This window comes from Pteronotus mesoamericanus, unplaced genomic scaffold, assembly GCF_021234165.1.
Source record: "Pteronotus mesoamericanus isolate MK-2021 breed Mesoamerican mustached bat unplaced genomic scaffold, CSHL_Meso_final contig_220, whole genome shotgun sequence".
Taxonomy (NCBI): Eukaryota; Metazoa; Chordata; class Mammalia; order Chiroptera; family Mormoopidae; genus Pteronotus; species Pteronotus mesoamericanus.
Genome location: NW_026555091.1, coordinates 1,441,588 through 1,460,909, shown reverse-complemented (window position 1 = coordinate 1,460,909; position 19,322 = coordinate 1,441,588). Strand labels below are relative to the sequence as shown.

The window sequence follows — 19,322 nt, the reverse complement described above, 5'->3', positions numbered from 1 at the left end:
GAGTCTGGCGGTGATCTGGCCCCGAGGAGCGTGCGGCGGCTCCCGCAGAGAACGCTGATTTCCGCGCAGCACGGACCGCCGAGGGAGGGCGCGAGGGGTAACCGGAAGGAAGAGGAGGCGGCGGCCCCAGCCTTCCAAGGCGAGACCCCGGCCTTGGCCGCGGCGGGAGGGCCACGCCCCCGCCGCCGCGCCCTAAGGGCCCAGTGTCTTCGGGGCTGCCGGCCACATCGGATCCCAGCTCTCGGGGCCGAGGGACGCGGGTAAGCAGGCGTCGCCGGCGCCAGAAGAGAGGGGACGGTCGGGGGGAGCCCGCGACGACCTGTGGCGGAATTGGGGGAGGAGGCTCGGTCCTTTGTGGCTTGGCGGGCGGGGGGCGGCGGCGGCATCTTTCAAACCCGAGACGTTTCCGCTGCGGGCGGGGGAAGGGCGGGGGGCCGGCGCTGCCTTCCGCACCCCGTGGCGGCCCCTCCGCTGCCCCGCGCGCTGCGGCTTCGCGGGACTGAGACGGCGGGCGCGCCGCTCGCGGGGGCGTTTCCGGCCTCGGCCCCCGGGCGCCTCCTCGGCCGCGGGTCGCCGGGCGGCTTCCCGGCCCCGGCTAGCGCCCGCCTTTGCCAAAATAAAACCGTTTCCCTTAACAACTCGCGACGTGTGCGCGAGATGGTGGGCCGGAGCAGGGCCAGCCCTTCCTTGCAGTTTTCCTTTCTCGGTGCTTCTGAAGTAGTTACCAAAAGATGTCTAGGTTACCAGGGGTCCCGTTGTGATCTAATAATTTTTAACAAGAAAGCAGAAGCTGCCTTTTGAAACGGAAAATTGTGTACGTGTTTACTTTAGACTGAAATCGGTAACTTACTTGAACTCGACCACCGCCCTCTCCCTCTGAATTGAGAAACCATGGTGGAGTGTGTTCCCTTAGTTTGATGTGGAGTAGTTATTTCGAGTTCATGTCTTTTGGGGCGGGGGGGTGGGTGGTTGGTTAGCAATCCAAGATCTCTTTTTATAGCTACCTCAAGGGGAGAGGAATATCCACTCCATGGGCTACAGATCTCTAGAATTGCCCGCTACCGCGCGATGACCCGTTTAAGTGGAAATAGAAAAAGAATCTAGAATGTGAAACTAACTCTAAAAGGGTATGTTTGTGAGAAGTATCGTGCCTCTATGTCATTTAGCCATATAAAAACGGAGGGGACAGAGCTGGTCACGTGTTGCTTGTATATGAATCTGTATGTCTGGCCCACCATTCTGGCTTTCGGGAACAAAACCGTGTCAGCAATGTGGTCAGACCAAAATGACATTTTCTTCTAATTAACGGTGGGGTTTTTTTCCCCTCTGAGTTGTGATTTTCTTTTTCTTTCTTTCTTTCTTTCTTTTTTTTTTTTTTTTTTTGCCTGAATTTGAATAGCGTGGACTACAAATCTCTCGCCACTGGTAACTTACTTTAGTTAACCTTTGGTAGATACTTTTTCCCTGGCCTTTTTTTCAGAAGGACTTTTTCTCTGACTTAAAGTAAATTGAAAAGTAAAACCAGTCCGTTTTCCAGTCTTGATGATGTGGGATTTTGTTATTCTTCCCATCTGGCTGCTAGCTAGTGTGGAGCTTGCTTTTTCGCTTTGATCTTTTGTTGGCCTAGTTGATCTATGAGAGCCCTTTGGGGCAGCCCTGAAATCCGCGGGACCAGGGTGGTGCTGCAGAGCATGTTTAGGGTCCATGCTTCCCACACAGCGAGTCAGTGCTGTTTTCTGTACACACAGTTTTGTAGGAAGAGTTTTACGCCCTGCAACTCAGCTCCCCTTTTTGCTCAGACGAGAAGTGTTAACCGCCAGATGTTAACTAGTAACTTACAGGGCCTGGAAGGCGGTGGCAAGGAACAGAGGTGTCCTGGGACAGAAGTCTGCACTCCTCCGTATATTTTCTTCTTCTTGGTTAATGGAAATAATGAGGTATTTCATACGGTCCAAACATTGAACACTGAATGTGTTTAAGGTGGATGGTCAGTTCCTGGAAACTTGAATGTGGCTTTAAAAGCCAAAAGATACCTTGGTTTTCCCAAAGATTTCACACATTTGGAAAGTCGTTTTTTTCCTCGGCCGCATTCCAAGGACCAGGAAAGAGGATGCTCCTGCTGTCAGCAAGGGCATGAACTAAAATGCCCACATCCTTCATTGTGTCTCAGTGTTACCGTTTTGTGACATTTGAATCGGGCAACTAATATTTGAATAACTCAGAATATTAGAAATGACAGGTTGATTTCAAGTAACTTTCTAAGTATATGAAGGTTAGTCCTTGTTCCCTTGCTAGAAATTTGCAGTGCCTAGATTCCTCAGTGTGGAAAGAAGGGATTATAGTAGGATATTTGGAGATAGTCATTTGATGAGGGATGATTTAAAGATGTTTCTCTTTCTCTGCTCCACTCCCGTGCCTCTGACAAGTGGTGACATGTAGCAGCATCCATGGTAGGCAGAACATTCTAAGTATTTCTCAGTTTACCTTTTATTTTTTTTAAAAAACAGAAACGGTCAGTAGTCGTAATCATTAAGGAGCTATGCCCTTAATGACCTCATGAGTACGTTTGACTATCTGGGAAATATTTTCTTCCGCTCTTGTGATTGAAAAAAATCATTGAGTTGGTGGGAAATGAAATCCCAGTGAAAAAGTTAGGGGCCAATTTCACTTTAGCGAAGTTTAGAGAAAGCTGTCTTTAGTTCCTATGCAGAGCTGAGAGGGAAAAGAGTGATACCCAAAATAAAAGAACACACTACACATAATTATTTTGTCACCATGGCATCTCCTTTATGTTCTTGTTTTAATTTTTTAAAAAGCGAGGTAACTTACTGATCGTAATGTACTGCAGAAGCTTACACTTGCAACCTGAATTTACTTAGGGTACTGGGCATAAGTACTCAGTGGAGCTATGTGGTCTTTGTAGTGTGGCTGGAAACGAAGAACACAGGGGAATAGGCCAAAGCTCTGAATTTGAGTAGAGTGGAGGACACTATATTGAAATTTATCAAACTTGATAAATTCTTCAAAGGGCAAGGTGTTTGTTTTTTAACTGACGTTTGTCACACCTCAAAAAAAATTCTGTGTAGTGGTTGACAACCTAAAGGCCCATCTTCCAAACATTCTCAATGGTCGGGATTGTTTTGATAACTTGAAAGCAAACTGTTTCTGGCCCCAGCCTCTGTCTCGCAGAGGAGCTGCCTGTCTTCTCGCTGCAGCGAAGGAAGGCTTGTTTCGAAACCGCTGCCTTCCTGGCCTTCACCTCAGTTTTCTGCACTGGCACCAGCCTTCCCAAGATTAGTCCTTGTCGCACCATTAAAATACTCCCTGAAATCTTTGAATGAGTTTCCCTTGTCTGAAATACCATTCACCCAGGGTAAAAAAAGAGAACTGTGTAAGTGCTGAGACCTTGTAATTGGGACCCCTACACCTGGTGCAGGAGTGGGGAACGTGCTACAAAAAGCTTTGCCAGTGATACGTCATAAAAATAATTGCACATGTTCATAGAGTAGTGCTGTGTGTCAGGCACTCTTTCCAGCTCTTTATAAAACTTGTTTAATCCTTAATCCATTGAGCAGAGTTTATTTTTATCCCCCATTTTCCAGCACAAAAAGTAAATAACTTTGAAAAGGTCAAACAGCTATAAGTTGCATATTGGGTTTTCAACCCACGTAATTTGGCTCCACAGTTCATGCTCTTAATTTTTTTGGCAGTGTTTTACGTTCAGAAAGCCTTGGACCCTTTCCAACAAAAGCTTTCTGACTTCTGTGTTGACATTGGTAGCATTGGAAGACGCAGCACCGCCTAAATTAGTAATACACAACTTCAAGGCGTTCGGTACACGTGATGACTTGTACCCATTACCCGTCTTCTCTGTCACCGTTTTATCCCTGCCCTGTAACTCCTGTGCAGTCCTTGTTTGCAGCCTTCTCCCCATCTTTTATCCTTCCTTCTTTTGATATACACAGCTCAGTTAACTGCTGATCAGCCTCATGGATTAGTTAAGAGAGGAAAACCAGTTGCAATAATTTTCCTTGAGAGTTGTTTCAGATTTTTAAGTAGAATTATATATTTTACTATGGATTGCTGCATGATTTAATCTTAATGATCATTTAATAACAGAATGTTTTGAAATTACTTTGTGTCGTGGAATTCACTTATTAGAACCTTGGAGGCTTGGGTATTCTAGACAAAATTTATTAGAACCCAAATTTTATGTCAAAGTACATTGTATTTTATTAGAATCTAAATCTCAGACCGTGTTTCTATGACTCATTTCTTATTCTAGTTGGTCTTTTTCACTATGAAATCTGTTTTAATGACTAGCTTTAAAATACAGGACTTTTGTGGGGGAGGGTAGAGGTGGAAAAGTATAAGGAGGATAAATGGTGATAAAAAATATATAAACTAAAAAATAAATAAAATACAGAACTCTCTTACTAATCTTGAAGTACCTTGTACCAGGAATTGTAGCATGTGACAGTGATTTCCCAGTCTGCCCCTTGGTTCATCTAATGAATCCATGTATCCACTAAATGTCTTTGTATAAGCACTGTCTTGTACACATCTTCTGTTTCCTTTTTTTTTAAGATTGTATTTATTTTTAGAGAGGGGAAGAAAGAGAGAGAAACATCACTGTATAGTTGCCTCTCAAGAGTCCCCTACTGGGGACCTGGCCTGCAACTGAGGCACGTGGCCTGACTGGGAATCAAACAGGTGACCCTTTGGTTTGCTGGCTGGCGCTCAGTCCACTGAGTCACACCAGCCAGGGCACATCTTCTCTTTTTCAGATGTATTGTATGTAGATATTGTAGTTGATAAAATAAACAATGATTTAAGTGTTTCTGACTATAATAGTGTTTTCTCATTGTGGGTTTTTTCAAAGATTATCTTCGAAAGGAATGTCCTTTTTTTAAAACCTTTAGTAAAGGGTACTTACACTAGATAAGCGAAAGTATTTCACATTCCACTGAACCTGCAGCAGGTGGAGAAAACAGTTGTGTTATTAAGTATGTGATGTTAAAATAGTTCAGTTGAAAAGAAAGTGTAATACAAGTATATACAGGTTAGATAAAGAATTATATTTAATTCAACTTTCAAGTATTTAAGTTTTGTACTTTTTCCTTGTTTTTGTGATCTGAAGGCAAAACATTTTTCCAAGAAAAACAAGTATATTATTTGCTGATTTTTCTTTTTTTTGCTTTTAAATTGTTTTTTCTAATATTTGTTACTTTAATTTCCCATAGCACCTTGGCAGTGTTGAAAACAAAAATACAAATATAAAGATGTATTCATTTTAGTATAATATGTATCAGCATGTGTGATACCATTTTGGGGAGCAGATTTTTTATTTTTTAAACTATTTTTATTTATTTAATTTTAGAGAGAGGAGAAGGGAGGGAGAAAGAGGGAGAGAAACATTGATATGAGAGAGACACATTGAGTGGTCGCCTCTCTTACATGCGCGGGACTGGGTAAGAAACTGCAGCTTGGGCATGTGCCCTGACCAGGAAGAACAGGCCACCTTTTGCTTTGTGGGACGACCAACCAACCGAGTGGCACCTGTGAGGGGTGGGGGCAGAGACACTTTAGACAACACCTAAGCAATGAACAAAATGGAAGCCAGATAACTGATTCTTAATTGATCAAGGAGCAGTCTTGACAGCAGAGATTGGTACACGTGGCCTGAAGCTCATTGTTGTAAATAAAGTTTTATTGCAACAATCATGTCCATTTGTTTACATACTATCTTTTGCTGCTTGCAGGTTACAGCAGCAGAGTTAAGTGTTTGAGACAGAGCCTTGATGGTTTATAAAGCCTGAAATACTTGTGTTGAGAAGAGAAAGTAGTACGCCTTTTGAAAGTTGGAGGTTTTTAAAAAATTAGACAATCATTGCACATGTTAATAAATCTATACATTTTCAATAAATTTTTCCTTCCTCTACAGTGTGAACCGCTGTTACCAGCGGGGGCAAATGCCAACTACCTACTTTGTTCATACACTTTTTCTTACGGTAAAGAATAAACTTCCTTATGTCTATCAGAAGTTTGGAAATGAAAGATCGAGATAGTTAGATTTCAAGAAAAATGTTTCTTATACCCAGCTGGCCTCACTCATTTGCCCCAACCTCTTTTGGCGATTGAATTTGTCTATTTTGGTTTTAAAACACCTGATTTTAAGGTGTAGTCATGGCATTGGCTACATGTAGCCTGTAGTGGGAGCAAACGCACTCCCCTGGAGGAGCGCCGCTGCGGTGCCTGGCCGCTCTGAGTGCTTAGAGCGCAGTGACCGACACTTGGTAAACAGTCAGTGTTTGTGAGAGTGGATTTCAGTAGCCTTTAAATTATAATTGAAGACTTAAGTAAGCAGTTTCCTTGATACATGAAAATTACTCAGTCTGAGGATGCTCACTTCTGCAAGTAACAGGATGTATCACTTGTTTTGAAGCAAATTTTAGATAAAGTACAGAATGATAAATGGCAATATTAAAAGGGAAATTTGTAAAAATGCCTCAGGTAATTGGTAGTTAAGTAATATAGTACAAACTTTATGAAATGTTTCAGAGTATTTAGGATATTGATTTCAAGTTTTATTTTTAGGAGAGAAGGAATCTTATTATAGAAAAGTTCGTGTTACAGGCATTTGAAGGCTGTGTCCGTTGGTCATCTTAAACTTCACAACTTTTTACATTTTTGGATAATACATTTTGAAGTCTATGTTCCCAGAGAAGTGACACTTAATTTTATTTTGAATTGCAGTAGTGACAGATTTGTTCCAATTGTTTATTTACTTAATGTGATATCTGAATGGCTTACTTTTTTCTTCCTATTTAAATATTAAGGTATCCTGAATAAAAATTACCTTATCAGGAAAAAAAATGCACCCTAAATTACAGAAGAAGCAGTGGGAAATAGAATTGTATAAACCAGTGCTAATGAGGATTATATAAAATTGGCTAATTGTGATATTCTGAGAGCAGACTTCAGTTGTTTTAATACAGTGTCATGTGTGATTTAAAAAAATCAAATCTAGTAAAATCCAGACAAAACAAATTAAATGGGGCCCCAAAAGGTCACTGCAAAAAAAAAAAAAAAAAATCAGGTCATAGTAGAAAGTTAAAGAAATTACCAGAGTGAGCCTGTACAGCTGAGTCTGCAAGGAATTCTGGGGACTAGCAGTAGGAACCAAATCCATCCTGGCCCCGGTCACCAGTTCCTGTCACCTGCTTTAAATGTGGATAGGGATGAGTTTGGGCCCTCGGCTGGGGTTAGGACTCAGTTTACCTCTGAAACTCTGTAAGAGAAATGCACCTCTGTAAGAGAAATTTCTAGAAGTAGAACTGGCAGATTAAGTTATTAAGCATTTACAATGCCAAATACTATAGTTATATACTTCATTTGCAATTCTAAAATTCAAAAAGCTTTTAAAAATCAAGTTTTTAATAAAACTTTGCTTGCAAAACCTGACCTGATATTACTAGGGTGAGACGTTGTAATAAATACTAGAACTTAGATTTATAGTGTAACTCAGATCGGCAAGAGCAAAATCATGACCTTACGTGACCCAAAGCCACTGCCTGGGCCTGTGTTTTATTTACTTCCACAGTTAACTTGGCTGGAAATTTGACAGTTTATATCAAGTTAGGAGTTCCTGTAACAGTATAGTTGGGAAGGAAGTACAAGGTGATCTCTTTGACACGGATAATAATTTTTGAGAAGAAGGGTTAGTGGTTCCAGTGATGCTCATATTTATAGGTTTTGTTATCAACCACTTAACTAGAGTCTTCTATATGAAAAGGAGGTGGTAGTTTTTAACTGTTACTAGCTTTCTATATGGGTTTTCCCTCTTCCTTATTTGTAATTTCTTTGGCATATGTGGTCAATACTGATTTACAAATAAAATTAAACGTTAATTCAGCCGGAGTTCCTTGTGATGAGTGGTGTGCAGTGTGACTTGAGACGTAGGTTTTTGTTTTCTCAAGGGGATAGCCAGTGGTTCCAGCGCTGTTGTTGAAATAAGTCGCGAGGACAAACTTGCCCTCCTTTCCCCCCGAATATCCTGGCAGCTTTTGTACATTCTTCCAGTGAACCCTTTGCAAATAGGGTTTTGATTGGATTTGTATTAAATTTACAAATTAATTTGGAGGACATTCACATTTATAGAATGTGGAGTCTTCCATATAAGAACAGATGTCTGTTTTATCTTGTTTTGTGTGTTTGTTTTTTTCCCCCCAGTAAAATTGTATGCCGTTACAAAGATTTGTAGGAAGGAATAAAAATAATTAATTTTAAAAAAGATTTATAGGAAGGGAACACTGTATGAAGATTAATACAGCCCCGGCTGGGTAGCTCATTTGATTAAATTTATATTTGTCTATTGTTTGAAATGGTATTCTAAAATGTACTGGTCTGTATACTCTAACTGAACTTTTTTTCTTTTTAGTTACTTTCTGAAGATCCACAGAACATAGGATGTTGCCACGAAATCTACCTCGTGTGTTACTGGTTTTCACTCATGAGCTGTACATCAACTGCAAATTGGAGCAAGATGTCTGCAGACCGTGTTGAAAAACTCTGAAGAACCTAATTAACACAGGATGACCTAGGAGTGATATTAAGTCTATTACAAGATACTATTCATTCGTGAAGGTGTCAGTCTTGGTTCTGAATGCTGCAGACAACAGCAAGCGGAGTTTCTTCTTTCTTTATTGCTTGAAACATTCACTTGACCTTCCATCAGTAAGACTGACTTTTCTAATCTGCTTCGGGACATATTAATGGAATACAGTCATGTCCACTCAAGACGAGAGGCAGATCAATACTGAATATGCTGTGTCCTTGTTGGAACAGTTAAAACTGTTTTATGAACAGCAGTTGTTTACTGACATAGTATTAATTGTTGAGGGCACTGAGTTCCCTTGTCATAAGATGGTTCTTGCAACATGTAGCTCTTATTTTAGGTAAGTGCTGTAATCTTGATTAGTTTGTCATTTCAAATGCAGAATGGTAGCTTATTTTAATAGTAATTTTTAAAGCATTATTTAAATTAAAAAAATATGTCTTAATGTTCTGTTTACATTTTCTCTACAGAATTATAGTGCTTTCCAAATCAATTCCTTGCATATGTAAGGGACAGGTGAAAGAAGCTTTTATTACAAAGGTTTATTAACTACAAAAAGAATTTGTTGAAATTAAGGAAAAGTTTTAATCAAGTGAACCAGAAAGACTCGGGATGTTATTTTACATTAAAAAGAAAAACAAAACAAGTCTCTGTACTTAATTAAAGATAATATAGCATGAAAAAAAAATGAATGGGATAGTTTTTTTCCTTGAGATTTTAAAAAGCAATTTAAAAACTGGTCGTTGTTTATAAATTAAAGAGTATAGTAGGTTCAGTAATAACTTATGGAGGATAATTGGTTCTGTTTAGATGTCTTAAGGACTTGTATTTTATTTGCAAAAATATATTTTTCTCACTCTTGGTTATTGTTACCATTTGTGTTATCCTCTAGCCTTACTAGACTCTTCGCCAGATTTAAATATTTAATAATTAATAACGTTGGTGTTCTTTATGCCTCAGAATTTAGTGATTGATTTGGTTATTTGTTTGCTAATTACAAATAAGTAAAGCTTTGCATTTTTATCATCTTTTGTAACTTTTAATCTTTTTAAAGTGGGTTACTTTTAATGTTTCATGAGAGGAATGGAAGCTAAGGCATAGCAATTCTTTTATTTTCTGTCCTTAGGTTGAATTCTTTCTTAATGTTTGAAAGGGACGGGGTGAATAAAGATGAGTTAAATGTGGACCACTATATTTCTGCTACAGATATTAGCAATCTATAAGTGGAAAACAACAACAAATGGTAATTACTGCTGCTCTTTGGTGGCATCTGTAGAGAGGACATTGAAGGTGTAGAAACTTCACCTTCCTCGGTGTAGCACGTCGCATGATGATTGCAGGAGCAAAGGTCCAAATGCCAACGGCCTGGGCTGTGTGTGCAGTTCTTTCAGGTTAAACTGTGGGCTTTTTTATGTAATTTCAGACACTGATTTCGTTACCTTAGAAAGCTTACCATGTTTGTAAACAGTAGCTCTAAAACCTGATTGATCATCAGAATCCTGTTGGGTGCTTTTACAAAGAGAGTCTTGGATTTCAAACCTAGAAATTCTGATTCAGTGGTCAAGTCACAATTTCAGAATTTGTATATTTAAAGGCTTTCCAGATCTATTGGCTTATAGACAGATGGTATTAGAAATTGGAGGTTACAGAACCAGGCGGTACCTTGGCCCCATTTGCTTTCCCTTTTTAATGACCGTTAATTGTAAATTGATTACTCATCGTTGTTGTAAAGAGCTTTATGCCTTCGTCGGGCACTTTCAGATTGCCGTTTGTAATCAGAGTCGGGCCTCCCGCGGTGGTAACCTTAGCCATCATCGAGTCTCACCTCTAGACCTGTGAGGGAATTCTGGCCGGAACGCTGCTGTGCTGTCCTCATCTTTAATCAGGAAGTAACCCGTGGGTTTATTTAGGTGTCTTCCTTGTTTGGTTTATTTGTGATTATATAGATAACACTATTTAAATTCTCTGTTCACGAGATTATTAATCTTTAACTGATTGGGTTGAAATTGGTTTTCCTTAAGACCAAGAAACTTAAACAGATCTTCATTAGTTACAGACAACACTTTTTAAGTCTGCTGTTATTTCCTGACCCCTAGCAGGCTCCGTTCTTTAGCATCCTTGGTCTTCTGAGAGAGTATATTCACCCTAAAGCAAGTCAGATAATAAGTAGAAAGAATAGTCCAATTTGTTGGAGTTAAAGCCACACGTCTTTAAGACCCTGTATCTGGGACATTTTCATAATCCACAATATAAAAACACTCATGAATTTTCTTTTCTCGCACATGTATCTCTTCTCTGGATCAAGTAGATTATCATATACTACCACAATAATAATTTGATCTTTTTCCAAGTATTCTTCCTCTGGATTCTGTTTTCAGGTTTGTAATTTTAGTACCTTTACGCTTATGGAATGCTGCTCTCTGTCTTTACCATCAGAACTTACTCTTAGTTTGCCTTTTGAACCAGGTACCTTCTTTGTAGTTTGAATTGCCATGCCACCCTACAAAAAAATCTGTAGAGCCTCTGAAGTAGTAGCTTCTGCTCCTTGGTAACATGGATGGTGCATTTTAGACCCGTGTAAGAGTATACTTACCATCTCTCTCATGGTGGTGCTTCAGCCGGTTGCAGTATTAAGTAATCCAGTGTTTGCTCTTTCTTAAAAATGTTTAAAATTTTCACAGTCATGGTATAAGGGGACTAAATGGTAATATAAAAAATATAATAAAGAGTATATATTTTTAAAAATTAAAATTTTCACTATCAGGATGGGTGGGCTGCTATCCTTGGTCTTCAGGACACCCAGTTCTTCACGGAGGTCTGTCATTCTGGTGTCATCAGCCAAGTCTGGGATGGCCGGTCTCAGTGTCTTCTGGACAGTCAGCTGTTCCCCTTCCCTGCTTCCTCTTCCAGAGTTACCACCTTCTGCTGGGACAGATGTAAAAACTGCTTGTGACCCCTCAATCGTCTGTTGTTCCTCAGAGCTCTGATAAATCCTTTTCAGGGCTCACTATATTTTTCCCATTCTCCCATGTCAAACAGGTGAAGCCAGTAGCACTTAAGTGTTTTTAGAGAGCGGCTCATCGGGGTCTCAGGTGTTTTTCAAGGGCACTGAGCGCCCTCCAGCGCTGGCTCAGGCGGACGTAGGGCCGTGCCGCGGTCTAGGGGAGGAAGTCCTCAGGCCCCCCCTCCTGCCACTGTGGATGGTGTTTGTGCCTCTCCACTCCCCAGCGGCCTGGGGTTCAGCTCCGGTCCGAACTGCTCATTCGGAGCCACCCTGGAGGTGGCCGGCGACCACCTCGGCGCCGCCGCGGGGTGTGCTGCCCTGAGCTCGCAGTGCTGGCTCCGCGCCTCGCTGCCCTGAGTGGCGCCGCGCTGGCCGCCTGGCTCCTGCTTCTCCGATGGAGCTTTCTCGGCCTCCTGGCTTTCATTTTTTTATCCTGATTGAATTCTGTCTCAGGTTGGTCTTTGGGATTCTGGGTGGGTTTTTTAGTTTTTAGTTCCCCTCAGATAACTTACTCGGCTCTCACACCTCACTTTGGAAGACAGTTTATAGTTCACTGCATTAATGCCTCACTTCTATAGTTCCAGGAATATTAAATACTTAACAGATTAGTGCATTATTGCCATTTAATTGAATTGTCCTTACCTCATTATATCCAGAATTTAACTTGTCTTTTTACAGGGACTACTTTTCCCCCTTGTCATATTTTTTTCTCTCAATGGTTAACAGTAATTTTTCAGGCACTGTATTGAAAATCAGTAAGTAGCTTTGATTCTTTCCTTATCGACTTCCTACTCTCCTATTCCCTGTGTTGGGAAAATCTCCACATTTTGGTTCTTTGTGATAGCTTTGGTATCCATTTCTGCCACCCTCGCTCAGGTTCTTCTCGCTTCTCACCGGGCTTGTTGCGGTAGTAGCCGCAGAACCCGTTTCCCTGTTTCTGGCCTTTGACCCTTGAGGTCTGTGAGTACAAAGTATTCATCCTAGAATACATTTTGTTATCTAATAAATCCATGCTCAGAACCCTTCAGTGTGCTCCACTGATTACGAGAAAAAGCTCAGACCCTTGTGCCTCGTTTTGAGAGCCCCCTGTGGTCTGCCACTCATCTTTCCATTCACTTTCTAGCCTCCAGCAAGAACCTTACTCCCATTCAGCCCTGCTCCTGGGGAAAAACGGTTCTACCCCGGGTCACGCGTTCCCATCTTGGATGCTTTACTCATCCCGTCCTCCAGGGTTCCCTGCCCAAACTAGGGACTATTGTGAAACCTGCTTTTTCTATTTTTACTTTTTAAAGATTTTATTTATTTTTAGAGAGAGGGGAAGGGAGGGAGAGAAAGATCAGGGTGCGGTTTGCCTCTCACACACGCCCGCACTGGGGACCTGGCTCGCAACCCAGGCGGGTCCCCTGATTGGGAATCCAAGCAACAACCCTTTGGCTCGCAGGCCAGCACTCAGTCCACTGAGCCACATCAGCCGGGGCTGTTGTGATACCTACTTTTGATCACTAAAGGCCCAGCTCTTATGCAAACAGCAATGCTGTGCGTTGTTTTTCACCTCTCGTCTGTATGTGCGCATTCTACTTTGAGTCTACAATGCTGATGGCCTTTCCAGCATTGTTTCCCATTTATAATAGGTTTTTAGAAAACTGCCCTGCATATTTTTAGGGAATCATTTGGATAAATGAAATTTTTAGCAGCTTCATCGGGATGTAATTTATATAACTAAATGAATGTCAGTATATTTACAGAGATAGACAACTATCTCTACAATCTAATTTGAGACGTTTTCATCATCTTTGTCCTTTTGCAGCCCCAGGTAACTACTGATACCCCCTTTGTCCTTTATGTTTGGACATTTCATATAAACATGGCCTTTAGCATTGGCTTCTTTCACTGAGCATGTTTTTGAGGTTCAATGCTTAGTTCCTGTTTATTTCTGAATAGCATTCCATTGTATGAATATAAGCAGCACAGGCAGACCTTGGAGATACTGTGGGCTCAGTTCCAGACTCCTGCAAGGACGTGAATATCATGAAACGGGAGTCACACGGACTTTTTTGCTTGACATTGCATATAGAAGTTATGTTTATGTTACAGTCTTAAGTGTGCGGTAGCATGATGTCTAAAAAAAGAATGTACATACCTTAATTTCTTTTTAATCCTCACCTAAGGACATGCGTACTGATTTAGAGAGGGGGGAAGGGAGGGTGAGAGAGAGGGAAAGAGACATCAGTGTGAAAGAGAAACATCGATCAGTTGCCTCTCCTACATGCCCTGAACAGAGACTGAACCCACAATCCAGGCCTGTGCCCTGTCCAGGAATTGAACCCATGACCTTTTGGTTTACGGGATGATGTTCCAACCAACTGAGCCATACCAGCCTAGGCTGTACATACCTTAACTTAAAAATACTTGATTAAAAATGCTAACCATCATCTGAGCCTTCAGCAAATTGAAATCTTTTTCTGATGGAGGGTCTTAACCTTTCATTTGTAAAAAATATCTGCAAAATGCAATGAAATGAGGTTTGCCTGTAAATGGATTTTTATGCCATCACTCAGAGTGGCACTGTAGAACAGTTTGGTATATTTTGGGGACTAGATTATACTTCCCTATTTTCTCCCTCAAAAGTTTTCCCAATAAATTGTTCATCAGCAAATACCCTACGTAAGATCCCATATTGTCTCGTTTGTCTTTTTAACTCTACATTTGTTATACACTAAACCCAAAGGTTTGTTTTTTCTCTCTGCTGTAGGGCCATGTTCATGAGTGGACTGAGTGAAAGCAAACAGACACACGTACACCTGAGGAATGTGGACGCGGCCACCTTACAGATAATAATCACCTACGCGTACACGGGTAACTTGGCACTAAGCGACGGCACCGTGGAGCAACTTTATGAGACAGCTTGCTTCCTGCAGGTCAGCGCTTCCTTCCATTGTGTACATTGACTGGGGTGTATTTTTTCAAGAAACATTGACTCATCAGTAATACATCTCTGTAATTTTCTTGTTGTAGATATTACAAGGTAATAGCTTTTTTCTCTTTTTAAAATGTGTAAGGGAAAAACAAAATAGGATTTAATCAGCCACTAAACTTTAGTTTTGTCATGGGAACTTTATTATAAAAAGAGGAGTGAGACTTTTATACTTTTGCCTAATGTATGTGAGAGTTTAGATTTCAAGTAAAAGTAAATTTTTAACAGTGTTTATTAAATTTAAGTGCTTTTTATTTTTCACAGCTTAGATACACTAATTTTTATGGTATTTTTGCAGAAAATTTTTTTTCCTACAGAAAATTTTAAGATTCTAATGGAAATTATCAGACTTAAATATGTACAATAGCCATGTGACCACATTGAGCTCTTACGGAGAAGTATTTAAAATACTGTCCCTATAGTAGGTACCTGTTTTACCTATAACTAGGGAAACTAAAGCCCTGGTAGGTAGCTTCTTGGTACTGTAGGGTCCATGGCATTCACAGCCCAAATCCAAACTTGAAATGGGGGAGGGCTGTCTTTTCTACAGCTTGCAAATTTTCATTAATTTTTTGAAGCCAGAACTAAAGGCAGGTGTTTTTTAGAATTGCTAAAAAATTGAGGAATTTAAAGAATTTCGATTGTAGAGCACTGTCACTGTAAATAGTGACGCTGTCCGTACCATCTGTTCCTGTCCTGTGCTTGTGCTTGCCCAGGTGCGAGATAGGACTCAGGCCCTGGGACTGGGTCACCTGGTGAGCCTAGGATAGGTCGTTTTATGTCTTTCACTGTCAACCACATGGAACGATGATGTTCTTACATGCCAGATACCTAGTGTGCTTTGTATAGGTTCTCATCTAATTCTTACAGTAATCATTTGTGAAAATTTTCCCATTTTATGCAAGAGATAATTGAGGCTTAGAGGAGTAGCTACTTGTTTAATAGTGTGCAAGTACATAACGGCCAACCCAAGTTTTAAATCCAGGCAACCAAACTTCTCTTCATAAAATGCTTCTAGTTAACCACTGTGATTTTTTTTTTCCTTTTTAACCACTGTGATGTTGAATAAGTGTAAGAGGTAGCCCTTCTGATTCATCTGAGATCTACTTTTCCTCCTTAAGAAAAAACAAACCAACTTAGAGTGGCTAAGAGAGGACATCTAAGTGTAGATAATTTAACTACACAGAAGTGTTATTATTCTTTTGATTGGCTGTCTTAGCTCTCAATAAGAAAGGCATATAGAACTATTCTTAGTCACTGTGCATGATTTTCTGTTTTTATTTGATTGTCTTGTCCATGCTGATAAAACCAGATTCTAGCTACTCAATAATAATAATCATTTTTGTACTATGATTTATTTACATTGTTTTCATTTAATTCTCTCAGTTACATATTTTTAAAGCCTAGAAAACTATGTATGAATTGTATGTATGTATATACGCGCGCGCGCTCGTGTGTGTGTGTGTGTGTGTAAATGACAGTGACTTATATATGCTTACCTTTCCCTTTAGGTCTTTAAGCGTTATTTGATGTTGTACCACTAGCTCCTAAATAGGGCAAATAAGTAGGCCACTGGGCAGGTAGAAAAAAATGCAAACCTATATGTATAGTCTTCTAATTTTATTATTACAGAAAACATCTCTTAGCCCAAAGTATGTATCTGGAAATAAAAACAACAGTGTAGGGATCTGATTAACATACCTGTGTCTACACAAAAAATGAAATTTGCCTATTATGCCTTTGTCAACTCTTTTTCCTGCCCCCCCATTTTAGGTAGAAGATGTGTTACAACGTTGTCGAGAATATTTAATTAAAAAAATAAATGCAGAGAACTGTGTGCGACTGTTGAGTTTTGCTGATCTTTTCAGTTGTGAGGAATTGAAACAAAGTGCTAAAAGAATGGTGGAGCACAAGTTCACTGCCGTGTATCGCCAGGAAGCTTTCATGCAGCTGTCACACGACCTCCTGATAGACATTCTCAGCAGTGACAACTTAAACGTAGAAAAGGAGGAGACAGTTCGCGAAGCTGCTATGCTGTGGCTAGAGTACAACACAGAATCACGATCCCAGTATTTGTCTTCAGTTCTTAGCCAAATCAGAATTGATGCACTTTCGGAAGTAACGCAGAGAGCTTGGTTTCAAGGTCTGCCCCCCAATGATAAGTCGGTCGTGGTTCAGGGTCTGTACAAATCCATGCCCAAGTTTTTCAAACCAAGACTTGGGATGACTAAAGAGGAGATGATGATTTTTATTGAAGCATCTTCAGAAAATTCTTGTAGTCTTTACTCTTCTGTCTGTTACAGTCCCCAAGCAGAAAAAGTTTACAAGCTCTGCAGCCCACCAGCTGATTTGCATAAAGTTGGGACCGTTGTAACTCCTGATAACGACATCTATATCGCAGGTGGTCAGATTCCTTTGAAAAACACAAAAACAAATCACAGTAAGACAAGCAAACTTCAGACTGCCTTCAGGACTGTGAATTGCTTTTATTGGTTTGATGCACAGCAAAATACCTGGTTCCCAAAGACCCCGATGCTTTTTGTCCGCGTGAAACCATCCCTGGTTTGCTGTGAAGGCTATATCTATGCAATTGGAGGAGACAGCGTGGGTGGAGAGCTTAATCGGAGGACCGTAGAGAGATACGACACTGAGAAGGATGAGTGGACCATGGTGAGCCCGCTGCCCTGCGCCTGGCAGTGGAGCGCGGCAGTGGTAGTCCATGACTGCATTTACGTGATGACGCTGAACCTCATGTACTGTTACTTCCCAAGGTCTGATTCCTGGGTAGAAATGGCCATGAGACAGACTAGTAGGTCTTTTGCGTCAGCTGCAGCCTTTGGTGATAAAATTTTCTATATTGGAGGGTTACACATTGCTACCAATTCCGGCATAAGACTCCCCTCCGGCACTGTAGATGGGTCTTCAGTAACTGTGGAAATTTATGATGTGAATAAAAATGAGTGGAAAATGGCAGCTAACATTCCTGCTAAGAGGTACTCAGACCCCTGTGTTCGGGCTGTTGTGATCTCCAATTCTCTGTGTGTGTTTATGCGAGAAACTCACTTAAATGAAAGAGCTAAATATGTCACTTACCAATATGATCTGGAACTCGACCGGTGGTCCCTGCGTCAGCACATATCTGAACGTGTACTGTGGGACCTAGGGAGAGACTTCCGATGCACTGTGGGGAAGCTCTATCCGTCCTGCCTTGAAGAATCTCCGTGGAAACCGCCAACCTATCTCTTTTCACCAGATGGGACAGAGGAGTTTGAACTGGACGGAGAAATGGTTGCACTTCCGCCTGTATAGTTGGGAGATCAGAAGTGGACGTCGGATGTCTGTGCTTTGTCATTTTCTTTGCTAAACAAGAGAGGCTATGAAAGGACTACAAAGGAGTACATAAAAATCTATCTTTGATAAATTTTATTTTTATGCCCTACTTAATATTTGCATCAGTATAATATATATCAGTGAGTCTTGCAGAAAGATATGCTTCCATAATATGAAATAGATTATCCACTAATTGAGAAACTTTTATGTGTATCATGAGAACATAGAATCTGGATTATCTAACATTGTTAGCCCTGTGTATGTACAGTTCAGAAAGTTCACTTATTAAACTAGTTCCCTGTTCCTAGTGTGGTCTATCACAAAGTGTGCTGAGGTTATGTTAGTGTATGTATTCCATTCCTGTGCTTCTGTTCTGAAGTCCTGGAATACAGGTTTTTTGTTTTTTGTTTTTTGTGTTTTTTTTTTTTCCAGTGTAATTAGTTCTGCTGCACTTAACACTAACGTCCGTGTTGGAATAGGAGTGTCTAAATCCTACACTATAGCTGAGGAAGATCTTCCATTTACGGTATTGCACAGGGAAAGCTATGACTGCAGGCTCAGTCTAACTATACTATTAGGTGCATGTATTCTCTCTTCACTAACTTATACTTGTCTCTAGAATACAGGTCTTCCAGTCAGCTGGTCATTTACCAGATACGGACTTAAGTTGCTGGGCTGGCACTAGAAATTGCTGGTCCCTCCTTGTGCGGGTCTGGGTGGAGCTTTCGTCAGCGAAGGCCTCCACTCTCTGTATTACATTAACATTGGCTCATGCATACAACTACCTGCTGCTGTTGTACTTCTCCATCTTAACGATTTCGAGTGGGTCAACCAGGTCATCACATCTTAATTTAATAACAAGCATTACTGTAGAGTGATTGTGTATAGATCTCCGTTAGCCGTCAGGGTGTGCTTTTTTTAACCTGTTGTGTGTGTATGCGTGGGGTAGGGTTAGACAGGTGAACTGTTCAGGAATCCTCTGCACTGGCCGTGCGGAAGAGCAGGTGACGAGTGCTGCTCCGGCACTCATCCCAGGAACCACTAGCAGTAGCGGGCGCTGCCGACCTAACATGAGCACAGGTGCTTCACGACAGACATTACTAGCATGTTCAACTGCATCATGTTCTGGCACTGTATTTTGAATGACATTAATTTATTAAATAAATTGTATATATCCATTCAATATTTGTTTTTCTTCTGTGGTGGAAATGCTGTAATGAATGGTGTGCTCTTAGGTTTCATTTTAGTAGGTCAGTTTGGCGTGTTACATGTGGTTTCTTCAGAATTATATCTTCCTGTGATTTGAGCCTTACTGTATCAACAGAAAGAATAGATCAAAAACAATGCCTTGCAACCCCAGTTGCATAGTAGAATCATCTGAGGAAAAGCTTGGGATG

General features: G+C 40.8%; 1 protein-coding gene across 1 annotated transcript; it reads left to right on the top strand.

The window, feature by feature from the left end:
• Positions 1 to 19,052, top strand: KBTBD2 (kelch repeat and BTB domain containing 2). The gene is made up of 4 exons (XM_054571337.1): positions 1 to 260; positions 8,441 to 8,957; positions 14,374 to 14,539; positions 16,369 to 19,052. Exons 2-4 carry the CDS (start codon positions 8,788 to 8,790, stop codon positions 17,902 to 17,904), a joined length of 1,872 nt encoding a protein of 623 aa, XP_054427312.1. The 5' UTR covers positions 1 to 260; positions 8,441 to 8,787; the 3' UTR covers positions 17,905 to 19,052.
• The last annotated feature ends 270 nt before the right edge of the window (positions 19,053 to 19,322 follow it).

What these genes read in the sequence shown, in the direction of transcription:
- KBTBD2 (XM_054571337.1), top strand. Translation starts at nt 8,788, where the DNA reads ATGTCCACTCAAGACGAGAGGCAGATCAATACTGAATATGCTGTGTCC. An exon ending in ACATGTAGCTCTTATTTTAG is followed by an intron (nt 8,958 to 14,373) that starts GTAAGTGCTGTA and finishes TCTCTGCTGTAG; the next exon opens with GGCCATGTTCATGAGTGGAC. An exon ending in AGACAGCTTGCTTCCTGCAG is followed by an intron (nt 14,540 to 16,368) that starts GTCAGCGCTTCC and finishes CCCCCATTTTAG; the next exon opens with GTAGAAGATGTGTTACAACG.